Source organism: Lepidochelys kempii, chromosome 7 (assembly GCF_965140285.1).
Source record: "Lepidochelys kempii isolate rLepKem1 chromosome 7, rLepKem1.hap1, whole genome shotgun sequence".
Lineage (NCBI taxonomy): Eukaryota > Metazoa > Chordata > Testudines > Cheloniidae > Lepidochelys > Lepidochelys kempii.
In genome coordinates this window covers 83,830,847-83,855,990 of record NC_136386.1, presented here as the reverse complement: position 1 = coordinate 83,855,990, position 25,144 = coordinate 83,830,847, and the positions used below count along the sequence as shown (strand labels likewise).

The 25,144-nt window shown below is 47.4% G+C and overlaps 1 protein-coding gene across 4 annotated transcripts in view; it reads left to right on the top strand.

Moving 5' to 3' along the window:
• The first annotated feature begins 4,427 nt into the window (after positions 1-4,427).
• Positions 4,428-25,144, top strand: part of UNC5B (unc-5 netrin receptor B) — a 151,599-nt gene continuing 130,882 nt past the window's right edge. For all 4 annotated transcript variants that reach the window (XM_073353571.2, XM_073353570.2, XM_073353569.2 and 1 more), the window contains exon 1: positions 4,428-4,594. In XM_073353571.2, coding sequence (XP_073209672.1) covers positions 4,504-4,594 — 91 coding nt within the window. In that variant the 5' untranslated portion in view covers positions 4,428-4,503. The remainder of the gene's footprint in view (positions 4,595-25,144) is intronic.

The window sequence follows — 25,144 nt, the reverse complement described above, 5'->3', positions numbered from 1 at the left end:
GTGGTAGCTGAGGAGCTGGCTTTTTAAACCCCTGTTCTCCCTGAGATAATCCTGCCCCCTTGTCAAGGGATCCTAAAGGGATTAGGGAGCAGAGTTTGGCTAGGCTCAGCACACAGACCGCACTACAAAGTTCAGTCAAGCAGGCTGAGGGCAAGCACACAACAACAAACAGGCAACAAACTTACTCCAAGAGTCACACATTGTCTTAATGTGTTAAAATAGTATTCTCTATGTGTTTTGCCCCTTGGTAAGCACTTTTGTAGGCACAATAAATAAATCTTCAACAGGAAAAGCATCTCCCATCCCCAGGGTGCTCTCTGGCCCAGCTGAAGTAACTGTGAAAACACCTTGTGGGTGGAAGGATAATCTTTGAGTTTTACCTGTCTCAAACTGACAGGTGGGAAGGTGCTGCGTTAACAATTCACCATTGTTAAAGTCAAATGAGTGCATTCAGACTGACGTTTGGTGGGACTTCTTCATGCATCTCCTGAGAAACTGACGGCTGACATTTTCGGAAGTGCCTATGGGAAAGTTGCTTGGGCTGTTTTGATCTTCTTTGGTAGAATGATGCCCAAGGGCCACAACACAAAAAGACACCTACTGTCTCTTCCCAGAGTTTGGGAGAAACCCTACACATTGTAACAAGAGATCTCGGGGCTGTATGCAGGCCTCACAGCAGTGACTTCCCCTCTAGCTGGAGTATACACTGCAGTGGTTAAAGTTGCAGAGCTCCCCCTGGTGCTGATTTTTTACTATTGCAGAACAGCAAATAGGAAGGGAGTTTTTAATCAAGCTGGTCTTACTGCTTTTGAGGTTCTTACCTAAACAAACAACTGCCATGCCTTTTAGCTGAGACCAGCCCAAACTGAAATGGTGCGGCTCAGAGAAACAACAGAACTGCTGGCACCAGACGCCCCATTGATCATTCAGGTCCATCATTGTTTTCTGTGATTCATTAATAACTGTGGCAGGAAAAAACCCAGTGGAAACTGAGAGCTGTTTCCTCTTCGTTTGACTTTGCAACAGGGCAAAGCTTTAAAATTACAAGCCAAAACTTGTCATTAGCGTTAGCGGCCGCTAACTGATGGGTCCAATAAGGTCTGCAGTAATATCCCATTAAGCTTCTCACTCCGCATCCAGTTATGAAGGGGATCCACCCGGCTTGTCTGCGTGCTGGGAGGGGGGCAACAGCTGCCTCTTCTTACTCGGCATTTAAAAGCCCAATACACTTCACAGTCCCCGTGACGATGCTGTAAGGATACCGCCAGAAATGTACGGAACCAAGTTAGTTGCTTTAACAATTTGGAGGGGAGGAGAAGGTCAAAATAACTGGGGGGGAAGGGACGTGGCTCTGCAATAAATACGCCCAGATTATTATTAATTATTATTATTTATTTCGAAATCAGGACAGACATGCGGGGGCTGCGTTAAACCACGGCGAGGGTTTCTCCTTTGGGAAGGCGGCACGCCCACAACATGCCGCTGAGCGCTCCGCTTCTCCCGAGCAAGTTTGACCGGTCAGAGCTTTCTTTCTTCCCCCTTAGTTTCCGGCTGGCAAGCCCAGCCTGCGCGGGTCCGCGGAGCCCCTTCAAAAGTAAATAAGGGGAAAGAGCCAGGTGCAGCGCTCGTCGCGTCCTCAGTCCCAATAACCAGCCAGACGCAAGGGCGAAACCTGACCCTGGGATCCCCCAGCACCGCTGGTGTAATTGCTGCCCGCTGTACGAGTGCCCCTCCGTTGTAACTCTTCGGAAAGTTTTGGGAGGAAACGTGCTCCCAGCAAGCGTGGGATTGCATGGAGGGCAGGGGCAGGGGAGTCTGGTATTAGGGTTTCTTTCTCTCTCCCCCTCCCCCCATGATTGCTTGCACTCCTGGGCTGTATATTTACGCTCCCCGTTTCAGCTAAACTCCCCCGGAACCAACCCGCAGCTAAAGAGATTCGCCCCCAAGCAACCCGCAGGCTCACGGGCCCCGTCTGGCGCAGGCACGAGCTCTAGCGAGCCCCTTGGTCTGGGGAGGTGGAGGTGACTCAAACTGTACAAGTTGCAAGCAACTGTCGAGCTTCCTCGGTCCTAACCCGCCCTGCATGGCGCCAGCGCAATCACTTCATTCGGCCCTAGCGCGACATCAAGGGCGGGCATCGGATCGCTGATAACTCCGGCACCTGCCCCGCCCTGTAGAAGGCCAAAGGGAAACGTGGCTATCTAATCTGGCTGAGCGGGAGGCGGGCCGGGCCGGGGTGTCTGGGGAATGTACAACGAGTGGGCCTGATTCTCCTGCCACTTACTCCAATGCCGGAAATTGAAGACTCAGGCCCGCTCCTGCCCTTTTGCTGTCCCCCCGTGTGGGGATCGATCAGAGAGATGGGGGTAGGTATAAGGGAGGAGACGAAAGGGAACCTGCTCACGAGTCTCCTTGTGGTTCCATGATGATCCAGTTCAGGAAAGTTAGGAAAGGGAAATAGATGCCAAGGGGAGACAAACGAAAGAAGCCTCCCCTCCACCGCCCCCTATTAATCAAACAAAAGAGGCTTTGCTTGGACAGAGACCCAGATCCCTTTGCCCGTAAGCAATAAACGGTAGGAGAAGCGCCATCCCTTCTACACTCTCTCTGCCTAGGGAACTGGAAGAATTAAACGTAACCGATAACTCGGCAGCTTCTAAAGAAGGTTCAGAACAGCACGGCGTGGCTGCTTATGCCGACCAATTCTGCTACCTCCCCCCCAAATCCCCTTCACAAAAGGCAATAATTCTACTCTGGGCACGAATAAGATCACATAAAGCGGTCAGCAGAGCGCAAGCAGCCCATCAACTCACCCTAATTGTCCTTTTCTTATCCTTTTCAGGTTTTTTGGGGGAGGGAGGGGGTTAGAATTTCTCTACTATGGATTTCTCCCCCGTAACACTGATCATCTATTTTACTTTCATCTGTTGCAGACCAAATAAAATACAATAAAAGTCAGGCAAGCTAAGAGTGCACCCTAATGCTTTGAAAATCCAGTGACTTTTTTTTTTTTTCAGTTTTAAATCTAAAACACGGTGCAGCTTGTTTCGGGGCTCATCAGACCTACAAGAAAAGGGAGGGAGACCATGAAGGCCAATCCCTTTTAGGATCTCCTCCCTTCTGCTCCTAAGTTTCATTTCAAGGGAAATTTGTTCGGGACATAGGAAGGGCACCTGAAATTGACAGACCACGTTAGCTCCCTCGCCTTCCCCTAACGTTTCGTCCCTGGTTTCTCCTGCTTTGAGCTAGAAGTCTCCTCCTCCAGACACAGAATTTATGTCACCTACAGGTGCTGATCTCACCCTCTTTCTCCCCTCACCCACTACAACCTCTTTCTCCCCCATACTCCACAGAGACAGTGTTTGTGAAAGCAGAGGGAGGCAAAGGCCAGTGGGAACGCAGGATTGTTTTGGAAACAGCTGGACTGCTTTTGTAAGTAGGGGGAAAAAAATCAAATGAGAAATGAAGTATTGACCAGAGAAAAGGAAGGGGGGCAGGAAGCACTGGAGAACCTCACAGAATGCGCCAGGGACACATTCAGAGAGGATAAAGAAAGAAAAGTGTGCTTATGTTGCGGGGTTTTTCAGGTGAGGCCGGCTCCTCCCGGAACATCCGAGGAAAGGGCAGCTCTGGAGGAGTATTAGGTATGTTTGTACCTACCCCCTCCGAGCCCAGTAAACACCACCAAATCCAAGCACAAGGGAGGTGATGTGCCCAGCTAGACCCACCGTGTATCGCGGGGAGGGGCGCTAGACCTCAGGCTGCTGGAAGCTCACTGCGTGTAATAATGTATAAAGCCGAGAGCGAGCGGAGGGGGAAAGATGGGGGCCATTGAGGAAAGGGGGAGGCCGAAAAGAAACTGACGGGCGAAGAGGTTCCAAGCGGACTGGAGGGAAGTGCCGAGCGGCTCTGGCTCCGGCTCCAGCTTTCACGGCGGATCCGGCCAGCCGGGTTTTCCGCTGCGCGTTGCTGCCGGAGCGGAGTGGGCCGTTCCGAACTCCCTGCCGCCCCCCCCCCCCCCCCCGCGCCCTGCCCACGCCGGCCCTGCGGCTGTCGGCTCCCCCTCGTGGCCCCCCGCCGCCCCCCTTGCGCCCGGGCTCCGGCGTGCGGGACACCTTGGCAGTGTGGCAGGAGCCGGGCTGGGGGCAGGCTGCAAGTGCCGCGCTGGGCGCAGCGCCCGGGCAGGGAGGCGGCGGCAGGAGGAGCCTGCAGTGATGCGCACCCAGCGGCCGCTCCTCTGACACGCTCTCCTTGGCACCCAACTTGGGAGGGGAGCTGCCCAGCCTGGCACCGGCGGGATCCAGCGGCAGGGGCGGGACCCTTCCCCGGGCTCGGCTCCCTCAGCTTGCCGAGACCCGCGTCCCCCAAGCGCGTCGGGAGGAGGCGATCCGGGGCCGGGGAGCTGGGGGGGCTCGGGGGGTGGGGTGCGAAGCCGGCAGCCGAGGAGAAGGAGCCTGGGAGCCAGCCCCGAGGGGACGGACACAGACGCTCAGCCGGGGAGCGATGCCTTCAGCTCGCGGCCGGGCCGCCTCCGCGCCCGGGGTGCTGCTCCTGGCTCTGGTGGTGCACGGCAACTTCGGGCGCTGCGTAGCAGGTAAGGAACCGAATCAACGCGATGTTGGTATGGACGAGCCGCGGCGCCTCTGCGCCCGGCCACCGCCGGCCTGCTGTCTCCGCGGGGGTCGGGCTGGGTGCCCGGAGGGGAGGCAGCCCCCCGGAGCCCCTCCTAAGTTTGCCCTCGCTCTCGGCTCCTGGTTGTCGGGAGCGCACGGTTGGTCCCTTCTGCCTGGGGCTGAGTCCGAGCTGTCCCGCGGCGGCAGGAACGCGAGCGGGGCTTTAATAACCGGCTAGCCGGCAGGAAAACTGCTGCCTTGCTGGCCCCGTGGCGGCTGCCGAGGCTGAGCCGTCTTTAAGTCACTGAAAAACCAGAGAAACGTTCCCATTATATTTGGAGAGGAAACTGGAGCAAATTATTCCACATCTGCACCGGGCTGGTTTCCCACTGCTCCCTAACTAGTGATTGAGGGGGAGCTGGAAGAAACCCAGGTATTTCAGTCCGTTCAGAGCGGGGGGAAGACGGTTACTCACTAACTCTTCCCGTACTTTTTGGTTGCCTCGTTGATTAATTTTGCACGAGTGAAAATACTTCACACAAGGGATCGGGGGTAGCCCAGGCAGGATTCGGGCTGTAGCATTTGAGAGGTGGGTTTTCCCCTTGGATTGTTGTTTTTATGAAGTTGGAAACTGTTGGTAGAAGAGGAAGGCAAATTGGACACAAATGTTAAAGGCTGGCGGAGAGAAAGAATGACAGCATTAAATACCTCTAAAAGGGGGGTTAAAAAATGTCTGTTCAGCCCCTCAGTTACTTGTAAGACCGTGAGTGGAGACGTGGGAATAGGGGCCCGCCGGTGCATTTCCAACCCCTCAAACTGTGGGCCTCCTTCTTCCACCTTTGCCTAGGTTGACAATAGTCTCATTGAAACCCTGGAGGCGATTCACTGTGAGCACAGGTAGTAAAACGGGTCTCATGCAAGGGAAATAGGAGCATGCTCACTTTTGCAGAAATACAGAGCTGTAGCTCAGGAAAGCTTATGCTCAGATAAATTGGTTAGTCTCTAAGGTGCCACAAGTACTCCTTTTCTTTTTGAGAATACAGACTAACACGGCTGTTACTCTAAAACCAGTGCAACTTTAGTAGCTGACTCCACCACCCCTTACTTTTGCTGAGTAGCATCTTTCTTCAGGTTTATGTCTAACCATGGAGTAAGATGCTACTCAGAGGCCCTTGTTCATATAATATCTTTCAGATGAACCACACAACCTCAGATGCTTTCCTCTAAGGTAAATAGTCAATTACAGTGGGAAGAATTAAGAGGTCTAGGCAAGGGAGAAAATAAATATCTTCAGATGAACCTAGAAAGGAGTTGGACAATGAATGAGCAGTGTTAGTTTGGCCTTTTTAGGTGCAGTATTTACTGCTGAAGGCCTCAAATTCCAGGGGAAAGAGGGGACTAGAGTATGGACCTTGCAGACTGTCAGATTACACTTTTGCAGTAAGAAATAGTATAGGAGTTTTGACCTTCTGGTTTCAGGAGGGTGAGTCAAAGTCCTCCTCCTCTGGATCGTTGACATTTTTGTCTGTCTGATTGCTGATGGCTGTGTATGTTCTGTTCTGTGTGTATATTAAGGAGACCTTTCTGTGGTGGAAGGGAAGGAGACAGTAAACTATCTAATTAGGTAGGTATGCCACATGGTTTTGTGCTTCTTACACTTTTCTACAGAACATGATACAAAAGGATTAACAGACTCTTAAGTTACTGGTCCAAAGGAAAAGGGGTTCTCTCTCAGGCCCATGCATGATCTCCTGTGAGAGCGCTGGTCCATCTTTAAGCTGTTCTGTGCATCTGAGACCTGCTTTTCCGCAGAGCTTTAGAACAACAGATGGAATTGTTTGTATGTTAGACAATTTTGAAATGTAAGGCTAAATCAAAGGACAGATATGCAAAGACTATATTGGTGACAATTTATGTCTGGTTAAATATTTATAATTGGCAATGGTTGCTACACTGTGCAGCAGCTAATGGTTTGCTAGTCTCACAGGCTAAGTGCCTTTCTTTTCTAGTGCAGTGTTTGATACAAGTCTAAAAAGTTGCAACACTTATAATTTGATCTTGGCTAATTATAATTTGTCCAGAGTCTGGTATTTAAAGATGTATTTTGAAGTTGCAGTTAATGATAGGGGGAAGGTTCAGTACTGAATGGAGAACATTGTTTAAAGGGATTCAGGAATGTGAAATAGGAGCACTGGCTTAATAACGTTCAGAGTATGTTTATGAATGTGCAATGCTACAAATTAAAGAGAAGTAAAGCAATGGAGCAGATATTCCAAATCAAAGGCCCAATTCTGCATTCTTTATGAACCCAAAACACCCACTGAAATCAATGGGAAACTTGGGTGTGCAAGGAGCATGGGATTGGGCCCCTGCACAATATGGAGACACTGAATGTAGAGAGTGGGCCTGTTTTGAATTAATATTAATAACAAAGGTGCATTCCTTTGAAAATGATGATTTGGAGGCCAGGGATGAGGGAGAGGAAGGGAGACAAGGAAGCCCAGCAAGCTACCCCTGCTATTATCTCCAACTGTGATCAATTGATTCTTACTGATGTTTTGTTTTGTTGGCAGGGAAAATTACATCCCTGCTTACAATTTCATTCTATTCAATAATCCAGAGAACTAGAGATGCAGTTCGAGTTATGGACATAGGGGTTTCTTACTGTGGGAATAAAAAAAGGCCAAGGGTAGTAATCATTGCAACCACTGAACTCTAGAATTACCTTTTAATTATGGACTCTGATTTCTTATTGATTCAAACATGGAATTGAATCATGTTCTTCTCACACTTGATCTTCATTTTGTAAATCAGGCTGCCATGGTCAGACTAAGTGACCTAAGCCTTTCCCAACAGCTCCCAAAATTTACTAGAGGCAAACAAATCTGGTGATCATGAGTCATTTAAAGTCAGCCCTTTAAGTTGTTTGTGAGCCCCCCCCTCCCTACCTAAATAACTAGGGAGTATGTATCCTGATTCCTATGATAAAATTCTGCTGCATGCTGCCCAGAATGACTTTACTTTTAATGTCTGGCCTCTCTTTATCTCTTGATTCTGCATCATTTATCCTTTGTCACCCGCCAGCAATAGGAAAATAAAGGTGTGAGTGTTTTCCCTTTAAGTGCAGATATAAAAAGATCTCTTCAGCTGTAGATCTCAAAAGTGAGGATCTATAAAGTTTGATGGCTGTGGAGTTTGGAAGAGACCATAACTATAAATGTCAGACCTTTGGCGTGGCCTGACAGCCTGTGACAAGCAGACAGCTTGTAATCTTTGTTGAAACTTTAAAGCCTAACTAACTAGCTGGTCATTTTCCTCCCATATTGTGAAGAAAGAGGATGGCTGCGGAAGATGGTAGGTGTGTGTCACCAGAATTGGATGTTGTGCAGATTTGTCCTCGTCTTGTTAAAAGTATTTTTTGACAATGTGATCTTTCAGGAAAATGAACCAAGCCTTCATTTTTAAAGGGTAATTAAAGATGAGTAGGAATTTTGAGAGTGTTTCTCAACTAGAAGATTTAACCCCCTCCCCCCCAGCATACTTCACTGAGGAAGATTTATCTTTTACAAAGGAACTGTTTAAAATGGGGGGTGGGGGGGAATGAGGGTGAGGGGAGACTAGTCTTAATGCACTGGACCTTTGCTTCTAGAGACTGACATTAGATTTCTGTCCTGGGTCAGCGTAAGTGAAAATGAGTTGATTGTTTACAAGCTGACCTATAATAGGGAATGTTTGTCCATTTAGGGGATACAAAGGCAAGGAAAAAACCATACAAATATTCTGGCACACTGTGTGCTTCAGGGAAACTCAATCTATCGGAATATACTAGGGGAGGTGCAAGTCAGGATTTCAGTGCGTTGGCAAAGTTGAACAGAGGCCAGGGGAACTGGATTAGCAAGGGTGCTGCAGGTCAGGATTTAGGCGCACTGGCGGAGTTGCAGGGCTCAGGATGAGGATTAGAATGGGGTGCTGCAGGTCAGGATTGAAGCATGGTGGCAGAACTGTGTGGGTGCCCAAGACTGGAATAGCAGGCTGAGTGCAGGTTTAGAAAGAAGTGCAGTGGATTAGATCTATATGTGTGGGAAAGTCGTACAGCTCCTGTCCTGCTCTGTCTGTCTGATGCTATCTGTCCTCCCATTTTGTGAGCACGAAACTCAGAATTAAAGTATAATTAAAGGAAGAAAAGGAATTAAAAACAGGGTGGGGGAAAGCTGAATGTGAGGCCTGACAGGAGAGATTCATTCTCTTCTTTTTAATGGCAGAGAACTTTAATATTTTTTATTGCGCTGTATTTTCTGTTAAAGAGGGGGAAGTGATGTTTAGGGTTTTATTTATCTTTCGAGAGCTTCCAGTATAGAAACAGTAGGAGTATTTGTTCCTTTGAGTTTTCTTTGGTGCCCCAGAAAATGTACTACCACCCCTATCATAAGGTTTGCTTGATGGGAATTCATTGCTATTCTCTGACATGGAGCTGGTTTTGTTGTGCATTTGGTTTTTATTAGAATTGGCATGTACAACTTGGAACAAGGATCACAAGCTCTCTAGGGTACATTTCCCTCTCCCTCTTTCTTCCCCCACACCTCAGTGCCAACTCTATGTGGGTGTGTAGTGGCTGTGAAAAAATGGAGTGTGATGATGTGACACTGACTACCATGCAGTACCAGAAACAGCGTGAACCTCTGATTGTTTATTGCAAGGTAACCTCATCGCTTCTGTTTGACTAAGATATGGGCCAACACGCAGATGGCTTTAAAAAAATAGATACACTGGTGTTTATCCTGCTTGACAGAGATGGAATCTCTGGGAGCCTAGGATTAAAATAGCCGTAGTAGGAGGTGTCGCAGCTCGGGATTGAGACGTATGAGCAGACCTGCATGATGAAAGTTTCATAGCACTGCTTGCACTAGGCTAGGTTTTCTCCAGTGCTGTCAGTTTTGTGCTTTCATCACTTTTTGAAAGGATCTTACCCTGGGTCTCTCGCCCATTAATATACAGAAAAGGTAACCGGAAAGAGAAGGAAACTTCTTGTCCCCAGCCAGGATTGTCGGCCCTTGCCTAGTTGATATGGGTACACTAAGGTGCAGGCTTCTTCAGGCACTGTAGCCCCAAATACACAGCCAGGGGCACCTCTGGATTCTGTGAGCTAGAGAGCCTTAATTGAGGATCTGTGGTTTTCAGTTTGGCCCTTTCATAGTGGGCCCCAGGCAAACTATTGGGATGACAGCGCAGTAACAAAATAAGCTCGCACCATTATCCCAAACTAATTGGAAAGTGGATGCCTATGCTGTTTATGTGAATCCTAGTGGAATTCCTTCCAAGTGAGGTCATTGCAACTGTATGGCAAAGGGAGAGACATTAGATTGACCAGTCAGTGAAGCCAGAAATTGCATCGGAAAGAGACCTGCTTGGCTGAAATCAGAGGTGTTGGAAGTGCTCCTGTGTTATGTTTTTTTTTCCTGATTCTTGGAATGGGTCACTTTCCTAAAATAAAAAGCAGGTCCCTTCTTGCTGTCTCATTATACTAAATCTTTCTATTAAGAACAGAGACTCTGTGAAAATGACACTGTGCGGTTCTGTGTTTGGGACTCCAGGTGCCATTTTCTCTGCTTGCAAATCTAAAGACCTTTCTAACCAGCAACCCTGCAAACGCAGCCTGAAAAGTCAAGTTGTGTCCTGTATGACTGGTGGTAACATAGGAGACAGATTCTACAGTTAGACCCTGAAGGGCAGTGCAGCTGACGCTGTATAAACCAGACTGGAATCCAGGTCCCTTTCCCTTTGCTGCACTAGCTGTGTGATGCTAACAGGAATAAAAGTTTGTCAGGAAAGAGAGCTCATATGACTCGACGACTCCAGGGAACAGATCTTTATTGAGTAAGAGGGTCTCTTTGCTTAGTTTCTTTTCTGATTGTAATGACACTTTAAAGTCACTAGTTCCATGACTTCCCCCTTTGTGGTGTATTTTGACATGAGCTGGTCAGGCATAACACAGCATGCAGTGTGATCCCTGTAGGTAAGTGTGAGCTCCACAATCCTGAGCGACTCCTTTCTTTCGTTCTTTCTTAAAAAGACACATGGGCCTGGCTGAGTGGCTTGATGCTGTCACCAAAAGGGCGCCCACATGGCTAATATTTGGGTTCCTGGCTTTGCTGGCAGTGTGTCTGGAGAGCAGGCAGGAAGTGGCGAGCACTGAGGTGATGATGGAAGGGGCTGTAACTGAGTCTGCGAGGAGTTCATTACAGCAGATGTTAGTGCCGTAAAGCCACAGGTTCCTGCTGTTTCTGAGTCGCTTATGTCCTTTCAGCTTCAGCAATACTAATGTTAGCTGAACTGAGCATTTGCTGAAGTGGAGGCATAAATTACAAATCTATTCTCATTTCTCACCCCAGCCCCCCAGGTCTTGTCTTTCCTCTTCTCTTCATCTGTCTCGCTCTTTTGTTTGCCTTTTTCCTTCCCTTCTATATGACAGCAGCAGAGTCAGTGGAAACTTGCACATTTCTCCCCTGCGTATTAGCATCTCTTTAGCAATGTGGGTTTAATTCAGTGCTGTTCACCAAACACTACTCTGTTACTGTCTACATGCTCCCTCCTTCCCTCCCCAAGTCTGCGGGCACTCATTCACATGCATCCTGCACACAATAGCACACTCCTGACCACCAGCCCACACGCAAGGACCTTGACCCCCTCTCCCTCCCTTGCCTTCTCCCAGTCTTATATAAATGATTTACCCAGGAAGCTGTGATGTTGATAATGATGCATGGCCTGGAAATAATTCTCACCTTGTGCGATTTAGCTGCAATACTCTCACTGTAACTCTTTATCTCTTCCATGACAGAAATACTTGTTTCTCCGTTGATGAAGAGAGGGGTGTACATATGCGCATGTGTGTGCATTAAAGAATAAGCCGTTGAGTTTGACCCTGGTAAAGCTTTCCCCGGTGGATGGGGAGGGTTGAAGTAAAGAGGAGTCCAAGTGTAGTAGCTGGAGTTGGGAGTGGACATTCCATCAGAGGATAACAACACCTCAGAGTCCCTTGGGTGTTCCTCCAGGTGCTCAGGTTTTAGGATTGCTGCAGAGAAAGCTGGAGAGCGACTGCTCTGGACCTGCTTGGTGACCTTGATCTCAGTTTGTTTTCCCAATTTGAGGCTGAGCTGTTGCCTCGATCTGATTGTTAATGAAAACCTGCTTTATGTGTCCCAAAAAATGTTGTTTTCCCTTGAGGGCCCTTCTAGGCTCCATTGTGATTGAACTGACTCCCATTTGCTGGCAGCTGGGAAGAGAGGCAGATGTACACAGGCACACATAGTACCTGTTAGAGAGGAAACAGCAGGGGTAACTTCCTTCTTTCCCAACTGGATGTTAAATGTATTCCTATTTAAACAAAGGTGAAAAAGGGAGACTGCGGAAGTGAATGATGGCAGCTGGGATTACTGATCCTCAAGAAGTCTGGGCTGTGGTGGAACTGTTCCCCTGCCTTCCCCAGTCTCTGTTATATTTTCACCCACAGCACACTTTAAACCCTTCATGTGGTTATTCCTGGGGATGCCTGTCTTTTTTTTTGGGGGGGGGGTGGGGGTGGATCTGCAAGGGGTTTAGGCTCCAAACCTGGAATCTGCTGTGAACAAGGGGATGGATTCTAGGGATGCCATTTATGTCTAAAATTTAGGATTTGTATCAAAGGGTTTCATAACCCCTAATGTAAATGAGAAAACTTTCAGGTACGCTTACATTGGTTTGGCTTTGTTCTGTTTTTTAAGCCTTGTTCCTTTCAATCTGGAGTAAGGTGGAGTTTTGTCACTTTGCTGCAGTGTTGGGAAGCCAGACGCAATAGCTCTGTTGGGCTAATGCTTGAGAACTAGAAAGGGGCTCAGTGCAAATAAGTGAAGCTGGCTGAGTGCATTGTGGTCGCCTATGCTGAGTGACGTGCAGAAAGTAAACAGCACGCATTGCACTTCTAAAATCCCTTCTGTTCTAATAATCAAAGGTAATGCTTAGGGGTATAAGGAAAGAACATGTCTATTTCTTTAAATATGACAACTGCCTTTGAGTGAAATTAAAACCTTACTTTCCAATTGTAGCTAGGTTTAGAAATGTTCTTTTTGTTTGTGTGAGAAAAGGGAAGGAACTTGGGGAAAGTACAACTAGAAATTAGTTGAGCAGGTTGAAAAATGGGGAAAAATTTTGTGTGGAATTCATCCTTTTTTGATCAGAATCTCAAACTTCATCCCAATTTTGAAATTCAGAAAATGTTGCCCAAGGTCTAAGCTTTCCAGAAACTAGAATGACTCTTCTTTGTGTAAAATTCATCCCATATTTTAATCAAACCTTCTTTGCAAAATCAAAATTTGGAAAATTTCATCTACTCTAGAAATTGATCTACATGAAATTTAAGTACTTTTTTTTTTTTAAAACAAATAAACTGCAGTAAGTCTTTGCCCCATGGCATAGCCCAACTATCTTTCCAGCTAAGAAGGATTGGCTGGGACTTCTTCACATGATGCTGTTTACTTGACCAGAGGAGATGGTGCTATTGACTGAACTATGGGACTCCCTTCCACATCACAGAGAGGCTGCTGATGCTGGGTGAAATGCTGGCTTTGATGAAGTCAGTGGGAGTTTTTCCTCTGACTTCAGTGGGTCCAGGATTTTATTTGCTGTTTCCACAGCATTTCTAGTCCTTTGAGCTTGAGGAATGAGAACCTAGGACACGTATAGGGTTTCTTCCTGAATGAAGGCGGCTCTTTTGCATTTCCTTTGCATGGGTTGGGTACGCCCCTGATGTGTGTAAGCCTGTGACTGAAGTGGATTGTGATTTTATTGTTCGCCAGTGGGGCATATTTCTCAGTAGAACTCTAGATCCCTCTTCCCACCAAGCATCATTCCTGCATGAGCACTCCAGAAAGAAGGAAAGCCAAAGTGTGCTGTCTTCTCCCTGAACTAGAGCTCTTCTCTATGAGGACCTTATCCAAAGTCCATAAAAGTCAATGAGAGTCTTTCCATGGATTCAGTGGGCTTTGGATCAGGCCCTAATAGCACTGCTGCTATAAAGATAGATGGATTGGTATATGCACCACATGATCTGCACGCCCTTGCACCAAAATTTTATTTGCAGTCCACCTAACACTACACAGCAAAGAACAACTGTTGCCTATTTTTGCAGTGTAGACATAAAATGATCCCTAACATGGCAGGTGCAGTTGTACCTAGCAAAGAGTCAGTACATGCCTGGCTGAAGAATGAAAGCCTTGCCTGTTGCCATAAGAAATGATTTATCGTGAAGATGAAGGTATTTGCTATCTGCCTTAAAGCCCTAGCTCCTGCTGTTATTGCATGAGAATCTCATCTGCTTATTGGGTTTGGTTTGGTTGGTTTTTTTATTTTTATTTTATTTTATTTTTTTAAGTAAGTTTCTAACCCTCATAGCTGTGGAGAAAACCCAGAAAACATGACCTCCAAAGGTTCGGAAAATGGAAAGCAAATAAGAAGAACCTAAAATATATTATTTTTCAACTCTCATGACTTTGAGGCAACCTGACTCATGGCTTTAGAATGCCTGTGGTTGGCAGTACTGCGCCCACTCTACATAGCTGCAGGGGAAAGCAGCCTTCTCTTGCTCTGAAACCAGTTCCCCCTCTAAAGTGCCAGACTGGGTGCAAGCACCACAGCTATTGTGTTCTGTGTGTCACACAGTGGCAGTTGCCAGAAGCCACTTCTTTGTGTATCTGCTAAGTTGGGGCCCTCTTGATGGAGTCTTCTATACTGCCGCTGGTCATGGCAGGCTACAGTTAACTTGGCTCATGGGGAAGCTTGGCTGGCCGTGACATAGGCCATGGCAGGCTGCACGTGGACATTCTCTCTCCCCGGCCATATGCTGTACACCTCTGTGTCAGTATGAATGGGGGAGGTGGGGAAATCGGGCATGAACTCTTAGACACTGAGGACTTGCCTGCTCCGGTGAGTCTGCTGATTTAGAAAAGGAAAGACCCAGCACGAAACCCAAAGTTCAAACGAGAATTCAACTGGGAAAGACTATGCAAAGCGCTTCAGGGTTCATTTTGGTCGATTTCACCGTCCTGGGATTTTAAAAATCGTAAATTTCATGATTTCAGCTATTTAAATCTGAAGTTTCAGGGTGTTGTGATTGTAGGGGTTCTGACCCAAAAAGGAGTCGTGTGTGTGTGTGTGGGGGGGTAGTCACAAGGTTATTGTGGGGGGGTTGCGGTGCTGCTACTCTTCCTTCTGCGCCACTGCTCCGGTGGTACTGCCTTCAGAGCTGGGCAGCTGGAGAGCGGCGGCTGCTGGCGGGGAGCCCAGCTCTGAAGGCAGAGCTGCCATCAGGAGCAGCGCAGCAATAAGGATGGCATGGTATGATATTGCCACCCTTACTTCTGTGCTGCTGCCTGCAGAGCCGGGCCCTCAGTCAGCAGCTGCCGCTCTCCGGCCGCCCTGCTCTGAAGGCAGCACAGAAGTAAGAGTGGCAACACTGCAACCCCCCATAAAATAACCTTGAATCCACCCTGAATCTCCCCTTTGGGTCAGGACCCCCCATTTGACAAACACTGGTCTCCCCTGTGAAATCTATATAGTATAGGGTAAAAGCACACAAAAGACCAGATTTCATGGCGGGAGACCAGATTTCACAGTCTGATGCATTTTTCATGGCCGTGAATTTGGTAGGGCCCAACTTAAAAAGGAGAAGGAATATGAACTCAGTATTTAATGCAGGATCTGCTCCAAGATGTCCCACATGGCTCACACCCTTCAGTAGGTCACTTAATCTGTGTGTGCTTCCTTCCCCATTCCAGCCTATCATGCACTGCTCACAGACCTAATACTAGGTGCTCCCTGTAACGTGCTCGTGCAATGGATTCCATTCTGTCCTTCAGGACCTACATCCCCTCCCACGAGGTCACTCAAACATCCCATTCCCCCCCCCTTCCTTTGTTTGTTCCAGAAAGTCCTTCAGGCTCTGCACCCCTTTCATTAGGTCTCGTTTGCGCCCCATTGTTGTTTATGAGAAAACAGATAAGGCTGTAAATATACAGGACACTTTACAAACATGTATAAAGATATGTTCCCTACTCTGGAGGGCTTAGAATATAAATAAGATAAGGAGGACAGCTCTTTAGGGGATGGAATTGCCAGTGGTAAGAAGGGAGGGGAGATTGAATGAGGAGCGAGCTGTGTTTTAAGGGGGTGTTTGGCAGGTAAGGACATAGGGAGTTTAGAGGGCAACATCTAAGAAGGAAAGCAGCCAAGAAGAGTAAGAGGAGGAGACAAATGGAGGAGTATGGCTAGAGGATTGGGAAGAGGTGTAGGTGAAGGGAGAGGGGATGGGGCAGAGCTATAGGTGAGGACATAGAAGGTGAAGGTGAAGATGAGGAGTTTGCTTTCCTGTCTGTTACAGCATCAGATTCAACAGAGAATTTCAAACTGGAAGAAAAAGGTGACTTTAACAGTGGGGTTTTAGACAGACTCTGAGGAGACAGCTACAGTGATCAAGGCAAGAGATGAGCAGCATGTTGGAGGAAAGGGCAGATTTTGTTTGCTATGTATTTTGTTTTCCCTCCCATCGTGCCCTGTAGGACCCACACCCTCTCATTAGGTCACTTAAATGGCCTGTGTGCTCTATTCCTCATACCAGCCCGCCCTGCAGGACTCCCACCCTCTTCGCTACTAGTAGGTCACTGTAGCTCCCTTTGCAAGGCTTCCATGTTTATTCCACAGCTCCCTTGCTGAGGACTCTTCAGTAGGCCCATAATCATCTTTTTAGACCCTGGAAAATAACAGGAGAGGAGATAATAAATTGCTGACCTTGCTCAGTGCCATCATTTGAATATTAATATGGTTTTGTGGGAGAAAAGAGAGGGAATATCTGTTCTCAAAGGCCCTGTGAGAAATCCTTGAAACTGCCTGACGTGTGTGTGAGATTCATGTCCCATCCCTCTGTGTGTGTGTGTGTGTGTGTGAGAGAGAGAGAGAGAATGTCTGTGGCTACACCTGAAGGCCTGGATTATACTTTGTTCTTATATGGCACTTTCCACCTGAGGCTCTCCAAACACTTTATCAACCTCATAAACACCCCCCTGCAGTAAATATGATCATTCCCATTTCACAGCTGGGGAAACAGAGGTCAAATAGCTTCTTTAGAGTCATGTAGGAAACCTGGGAAGGAGCCAGAAATAGAACCCAAGTCTCCGGAGTGCTAGTTCTGTGCCTTAACCACAAGGCCATGTTTCTTCCTGGAGCTTCGTTTCTGCAGATGAAATATTTCCAGTGAGCTGGTGGGGAAGTATTTACTGTCGTTGAAACGTGGGGCTTAGTTCACATAGCCATGAGACTGCAAAGGCAAACATTTTGGATCCACTTCTTCCTTCCCTTCCGGCCTCTTTCCCCCTCAGCTTAGTTATTACTGCATGTTAGAAGTACAGAAAGAAAAGTGCAAAATCTGATGAGGCGGTGGGACGTGGAAAGTGAAGAACAGAGTGAATGGAAGCCCATCTAAAGAACGTGTATCCGGTTATACAGTAGGTAGACTTGGAAGGGCTCCAATGCATCTGAATCTGTAAGCATTGAAAGACTGTTTGACTGAGCATCTACACTCTCCCCCTCTTTGGACAAGTAGGGTTCCTTTTGTTAGTGAATAACAATGCCACAGATTGTAAAGCTTCTTTCTCAGTCGCTCTCCCTCCAAGTCTGGTCTGATGCAGCCCATGAGTTATTCACAAAAAAGAGAGACATATAATTAATGAACCCTAACCACCCAGACGTGTTTCCATTTTCTTTTCAATGAAGTAGAATGAGAGTTGGGGAGGGGTGCTGTTTTATAGTCATGGCATCTTCAGCTAAAATGTAATATAAAGGAAATTACCCCAGTTCCCTGCAGCCAGCGGGCCCCACTCTCCAGTGCAAGAACTCACAGGGAGATTCCCCTGCCTGTGTTTTTGTTTCCCATTTATTTTCTAAAACAGAGACTTGTTTGCAGTGGAGTGAGCCGTCCTCCAGCTGGAGGTGGGGGGTGTAACTGCAGTCCACAGAAGGGATGGATTGCCTTCCTAATCGTTACAAAATCTTAATCAATCCAGAAACAAAAACCAGATTCCAGCATTGCCGACGCTCCCAGGGGGTCTCACTAGTGTGATTTCTTTAAGGGTCCTTTGAGTGACCTTTCTTTTCCCTAATTCCCCTTCGTCACACACATGCACTGAGCTCCAAAGCGAAGGGATTGTTTTCCTTTGAAAGAGCGTGGAAAATCTCATTTTGAGAAGTTTAATGCTTATTACATCCATCTGCCTCTGGGGTGAGCTCCCTTTCTCTCACTGGGAGGCCACCAAAAGAGAAGAGCCAGAGACCCTTTAGCATAATGCACAGACAGATGCAGTGTGCTGAGACGGGGAGGCCTTTCTCTTTTTTAGGAAGCAATAACGTGGGCAAAACCTGTTAGCAGTTAATGGACATTCATGTTGGTAGCTAGAGAGTTAGCATGCAGATATCAAAAGGAGAGAGCTCTGTCTTCTGCACAGGTATGTGTGCATTTGGAAATGTACAGAATTACTCCATTTACTAAACACATGTACATGATTTAGCCAAAGAAACGCACACAAACACCACCCAATGGTTTCCGGGTCGACTTGGCTACTTTATATTGGTTATATTAATGGGCCAAACTGTGCAGCTGTTACATAGGCAAAACTTCCATGGAGTTTTCTGGGAGATCTTCCAAAGTGAGGCCTGCAGGATTTGGCCCATTGACTAGAATTTCCTTGTGTGTGTTGTAGGCACTGGATTGCTCTTAAAGCTGTATCTTTTCCCATTAAAGGTATGTGACTTTGTTTAAGGTGCAGCTGCTGCCATGGTTTCAGATCCCTGCTAGAGGAAGGAACCCATCAGCAGCTGCCTGTGCTCCCCTACACAACTGACTTTGTATGACACGTAGCATTTTGTTGTCCACTGGCCTGTACATCCCAAGCGGCTAGCCTCGGAGTTTTCAGCTCTTCCAGGGGCACTGCGCTTACCTGGACGTTTCAGCTAGAGTGCCGTCCTGGATAACTTGGTTGTGGTCCCACCTGATTCCATTACCAATGGGCAGTAGCAGAAACTGACCTCCCTAACTGTCCTTCCCCAAATCCTGCTTCAAAAGCTGCACTGCACTTCCATCTCCTGGTTTCCCAGCCCATCTAACAGTTCCTCAGACGACATTAATCTCACAAACAGGTGATAGTTTGGGCTGGCAGGAGGTGGCCAGTGAGGGTGCCATGAGTCCATGAAGGCAAGAGAACCTGGATATAAATGGGGAGGCTGCTAGATAGGGCTGTCCATGAAAACTTTCACAGAGCCCCATAAAACCCAGAGCTGGGCTTTGCTTCTCATCCTATTGGCTGACAACCAAGGCACTAAAATAGCCTTGCCACATAGGAACAGATTCATTTGGTTTGGTATATTTTCCTCTGGCAATACGTTAGACTGGATACTACTTAGTACAGCTTAAAAACCCCATATAAAGTGTTGGGCAAATAGTGTAGTCAATGGGGAGTGGGATGGGTAAATTCATTTGTAACTCAAGATGCTGTCAGCTGATGCCTGAAACCATGAGAGTTGGTCAGCCTTACAACTTTTTAACCTAGCTAATATATATGACTGTATGTGCTATATCCCACTCAGTCAAATGTTAGCATTGGCATTGGGTGGGAACATTATGAAGGCAGCACATTCAGTCCTTGGGGGCAGAATCCTTGCTTTACTGAACAGCTGCTTTGACTGAGACAGAGATGCATTTGTGGAGTCCTACCTAATCCTTTGGTGAAATGATGGTGACTTCAATAAGGAGGAGAGTTAAAGCAAGCAGAAGGTTGGGAAGGGGACTTTCGGACACTACGTGGAATTTGGAAGATACTGGGGAAAGGGAGAGGAAGGAAACATCTCTTTCACATCCAACTTGACCACCTTGAATTCTCTCTTCTTCTTCCTGACACATGCTTTTCTCTCAGTACCAGCTTCTCTTGGTCCAGCTGGATTCATGTCTCCTATCTTCTGGAGGCCCTCCATTAGGCACTCGGGAGGTGTGGGAGCCAAGAGGGTAGAAATCTGCTCCTGCTTTTTCTGCCACTGGGTTAATTTCTATTGTGATACCAATCCTTTTCATTTAACTTATTGTCCTGGCCCAGCAGCAAATGAGCCAAATTCCCAGACTTGTTAAAGGGATGTCATTTTTCTCATGGTTTGATTGTGTAATACATTGTACTAGTTTTTAAGTACAGGTAATCAAAAACAAACATTGAGATGGTCCCAAGAGACTTCTATTGTCTCCACAGGAGACACTCAACCTCTGGTATTGTTCTGTCCCAGGCTATACCCCATGGAGACTTACCCATTGTATGGGACGACTGCTAGCAAAACAGTGAACTCTGCTGTATTTGGAAGTGCTGTGTTTTGCTGTATCATTGATTTGCTATATTTTTATTGGCTTAGAGAACAGACTGTCCTTCAGCCAACTAGAGAGTGGTTTATCCATAAAATTGCAGAGCAAAGTCCTATGTTTATCCACAGAGTGGGTACAGCAGAGGCAAATGTTAGGGCAAACTTCCTCACTCTGACCTGAAGGGACAACCTCTAGTGGCAAGGAGGTAGGCCGTCCTCTGCAGAGACTGGCAATTAAACTGCTAATTATTGCCAATTATGGTGGTGGTTCCTGTAATGTGGACATTCTGTCCACTGGGACCTGGCCTGAGGCCACCAGCTCATTTCACATAGGCCACTACCCAGCCCAGATACAAGCCACTTTCCGTCATTTCCTCCACCCTCCGTTTACCCTAAATAAACAGTAAGAACTGTGAATACAACACAAAACATAGTTTCTAATTTGGCTGATTTATTTTTAACTCCCTTCAGACAGTGCTGCAGCGTTTTGCATTTTGGGTCATATTTTGAAGGGTTTTTTTCCCTGCAAATATGAGGGCTAGTGACTTCTCTTTAAACGAACGTTTAGACTCTCCCAGTACAATTATGCAGCAATTATGTGGCTGCCTAATCATTCTGCGTAGGCCCTGTCTTCAGTATTTCCTCTCATGAGTTTGGTCCCCTCACCCCATTCTCAGCAGGGCTCGCCTAGAGGACTTCTCTTTTTAACCTTAAAATTAAGCCAGGGAGCAGTGTCCGATAATGTTGGCCTGAATAATACAAAATCTAAATCCACTGCAAACAAGCTGCCTTGTTACTGCTGTGCGGTGTCCTCTAACCAGAGTCCTCTGAGTCTGGGATGCTTGCATCAGGAATCTGCACATTTTATCTTGCTTCAGGGGCTCTCTTGGGAAAACATCTTGAAACCAGATAGTACAAAGTAACAACAACTTGAAATGGCCACTAAATAGATAGCAAGCTGGGGCAGTGAGAGGTTAGTTAGGAAGAGACTAAGGACTCTCTTTAAGCCTCTCACTCTGCTGCATATTGTCACTTCTTCCCTGCCTTCAGCCGGAGAGAGAGGACTTTAAGGTCTCTAACTATATGAGAGAACATGAGGTAGGGGACCCCTTTAGTTCTGTGCCTAATGTTTGCTTTTCAGGCCTGCTGAAATCCCATTAAAACCTAGGAGATGACTGGACAGTGTGTGTGTTTGTAGCTGTTTTCTGTTAGAACTTTGTCCTTTTATCGGAGGTCTGGTGAGGTAGATTCTGGGCTGAAGGCCTGTGCCTGCCATTATTTTATGGAGCTCTTTCCTGGGATTTTACACGTTCTGGGGGAAGGAGTCTATTCTTGGTCCCTGCTTCACTGGAATTGAAATAGCTTTTCAATAGTTTTGAATTGAAATAGCTTCTCAGCTCCAGTACTGCCAGAATTACTGTTCATGGTGGTAGCAGGGGGAGGGGAAGATGAGTGAGATGGGGAGGAATTTAAGCAAAGCTAGAGTTAACTGTCATTTCTCTTGCTTTTTGTTTTGTTTTTTATTTTTATTTTCCAAAAAATCCCTGACAGCTCCTCCTCCTGCCTCCCCATTCTGAACCAAAGGTCTGAATAGTCCGACTCCAAGCATTATGTCAAGAACAGTTAATGTAAGTGATGGGCTTAGTGCCATTAGAACAAACCCACCATCTGCTGTTCCCTGCAGAAGTTGCATAATCTTACAGTAGATTGAGTGTTCTGATAGTTTCGGGGGACAGGAGTGGGGGGTGTTCTGCTGGCAGATTCTTCCCAATATGCCTCTGGGTGATCACACTGTTACACGGTTTACAGCCCCCACTGAACTCCTTCCCTTTGGCCTTTTGGCTTTTACTGCAGTTTAAGTTCAGAGATAAGCATTAACTGATCACATAGTAAATGTTTTGCTATTCCGTATGTTCATGTGTTCCAACTTTTGCTTCAGTGTTTATGAAAACAAGGAACCGTTTGCACTATCTAGAACCACTTGAGCTTCCCACTCTCCCTCAGTGCACCTCAGTGCTGGCCTGTAATACCCATGGCATTCCAGTCCTAGAGCCTTGCAATTTCAGTGTTGGTTTTCGTCGGCGCGCAGGCTGTGCTGAATTGTGTAGTGTATCCTGATGGAACAAATGGGCAGTAGGCATTATCGGATTCCTCTGACCTTTTAACACAAGTCAGGTCTGAACCCTGGGCTCTAGAAAGAAATTCCTAGTTCACTATCTATCTTAGGTTTTTATATAGTGTCTGTCAGTGTGTGGCATATAAGTGACTGCCCAGTAAGCCTCTCCTCAAATTCCACCATTTTGGATGTTTCCTTTTGTTGCTGAGAAATCCTGTGTGAATGGTTTCCATCTTCTTAAAAGTCCATCTCTGAAGTGTCTCTGAGTAAAATGAAAATGGCAGTCAGTAAGAGTTTGGAAATGGCTGATGCTGAATTTGGGTCTTGACACTGGTCTGCACCACAGACTTATGTCGGTATAGCTAGGTTGTCAGAAAATCCACACCCCTGAGCGATGCAGTTACGACGAGTGAACTCCCAGCATAGACAGCACTAGGTCGACAGGAGTGTCTTCTCCCATCCACATAGCTACCGCTTCTCGGGGAGGTGGAGTACCTACACCGATGGGAAAAGCTTTCCCGTCGGCATTGGTAGCACCTTCGCTAAGCGCTACAGTGGCACAGCTGCAAGGGTAGACAAGCCCATCGTAAGACCTCATGGAGCCAGTGGTCACCTCTAAGAGGTTGAGGGTGAAAATCCATGTGTTTAAAGGCTAGGCTGAGACTGCCACCAGCTGGTGGCATTAGGCCACGCACAGTGTAACTTTGATAAGCACCAGCTTTGTTTGTCTGTCTTAACTGATGCCTTTAATTGCAGCTTAGCAAGTGATGGTCACAGGCTGACCTGACCCTCAAGACCTTTTCCCCTCTTCTTTTGTGTGTGTGTGTGAATCTGTGTGTGTTCTTATTACACTATCATAGCAAACCTGGGTAGTTATCCTGGATACCTGCATGGTCAGAACCTTTATGATTCAGATTATGGTCAGATTCCTCCCTTCATGCACCAGATTTTAATAAGAACAGAATGATTTGTTTCAGACTGTGGGATTTTACTGAATGGATGTCACAATATTTAGCTCCCCCGTTGCCCCTTTGGGACAATTCAATCAACTGTCTCTGATTAGGAGAGGGAATATCTAATGTAGTGTTAGAGCCTAGTAAGAATACTGGCATTGGACATTTTTGCTCCTCTGGTGGACACTGCAGAGCAGACATAGAAATAGTACTTAACTCAGAGCTGGGTTAGACCAGGTGGCAAATGCCTAGTGAAGCAGGCTGGGAGAAGTATTTTGAGGTGATTTATCCAAGGACAAGGCTGATCTCAGACTTGGTCCTCCATCAAAAAATTATGATTGTCACAATTTTTTTTTGAATCCTGGATTTAGCCATGTGCATGCTTCTTCAATTGCAACTGTGCAAGCTAGAGGGGAGATTGAGCAAAAGTGCAGGCCTAGTAAGCAAATCATCCGTTTCTTTTGCTGTTCACTGGGTTTGCACGAAAAGCAAGGCAGGTGGCCCAGTTTTCATTTTCAGCCTAGATAAAATCTTCCCGGCAGCAACTCATGATTTTTAAGTGGTGTCCTGCACCTTCTCTGGCAGACATGAAGAGTGGACTCACCCCCCTTCCATAGCCAAAAGGAATACTCTGAGGCTCACTTGGCTGAATTTTCCTCAGACTGTTTGCTAACTTAAAGGGGAATAGGGTTGCCAGGCGTACAGTTTTCAACCGGAACGTCCAGTCGAAAAGGAACCCTGGTGGCTCAGGCTGCTAAAACTCCAGTTGGCTGCAGCGGCTGGCTCAGTGCAGCTCCTGGAAGCGGCTAGCATATCCCTCCGGCTCCTAGGCGCAGGGGTGGCCAGCAGGGGCTCCACCGCTGCCCCTGCCGCACCACTCTGAGCACTGGCTCCGCAGCTCCCATTGGCTGGGAACTGCGGACGATGGGAGCTGCGGGGCGGCACCTGCGGATGGGGGTAGCGCGCGGAGCCCCTTGGCCGCCCCTGCGCCGAGCAATCAGAGGGACATGCCGGCCACTTTCAGGAGTCACCTGAGGTAAGCACTGCCCAGAACCTGCACCCCAAACTCCCTCCCACGTGCCAACCCCCTGCCCCAGCCTTAGACGAAGGTTTCTAACCATCAGAGGAGTGAAGTTCTGGAATAGCCTTCCAAGGGAAGCATTGGGGGCAAAAGACCTATCTGGCTTTAAGATTAAACTCAATACATTTATGGAGGAGATGGTATGATGGGATAATATGATTTTGGCAATTAATTGATCTTTAAATATTCATGGTAAATAGGCCCAATGGCCTGTGATGGAATGTTAGATGGGGTGGGATCTGAGTTACTATCAAGAATTCTTTCCTGGGTTTCTGGCTGGTGAATCTTGCCCACATGCTCAGGGTTCAGCTGATCACCATATTTGGAGTCGGGAAGGAATTTTCCTCCAAGGCAGATTGGAAGAGGCCCTGGGGGTTTTTCTCTTTCCTCTGTAGCATTGGGCATGGGTCACTTGCTGGAGGATTCTCTGCACCTTGAAGTCTTTAAACCACGATTTGAGGACTTCAGTAGCTCAGACATAGGTGAGAGGTTTATCATGGGAGTGGGTGGGTGAGATTCTGTGGCCTGCGTTGTGCAGGAGGTTGGACTAGATCACGATGGTCCCTTCTGACCTTAATATCTATGAATCTATAAACCCCCTCCTGCACCCAAACTTCCTCCCGGAGCCCACGCCCCCTCCCGCACCTCAACCCCCTTGCCCCAGCCCTGAGTCCCCTCGCACACTCCAAACTCCTGCTTGAGCCTGGAGTCCTCTCCCACACTCCAAGCCCCTCAGCCCCACTCCCGAGCCTGGAGTCCCCTCCTGAACCCCAAACCCCTCATTCCTGGCCCTCCCCAGAGCCTGTATCCCCAGCCAGAGCCCTCACCCTCATCCCAAACCAACACCCTGCCCAGAGCCCCTTCCCACACTCCAAATCCCTCAGCCCCACACCATAGCGCCTTCCTGCACCCCAAGCTTCTTATCCTTGGCCCCACCCCGGAGCCTGCACCCCCAGCTGAAGCC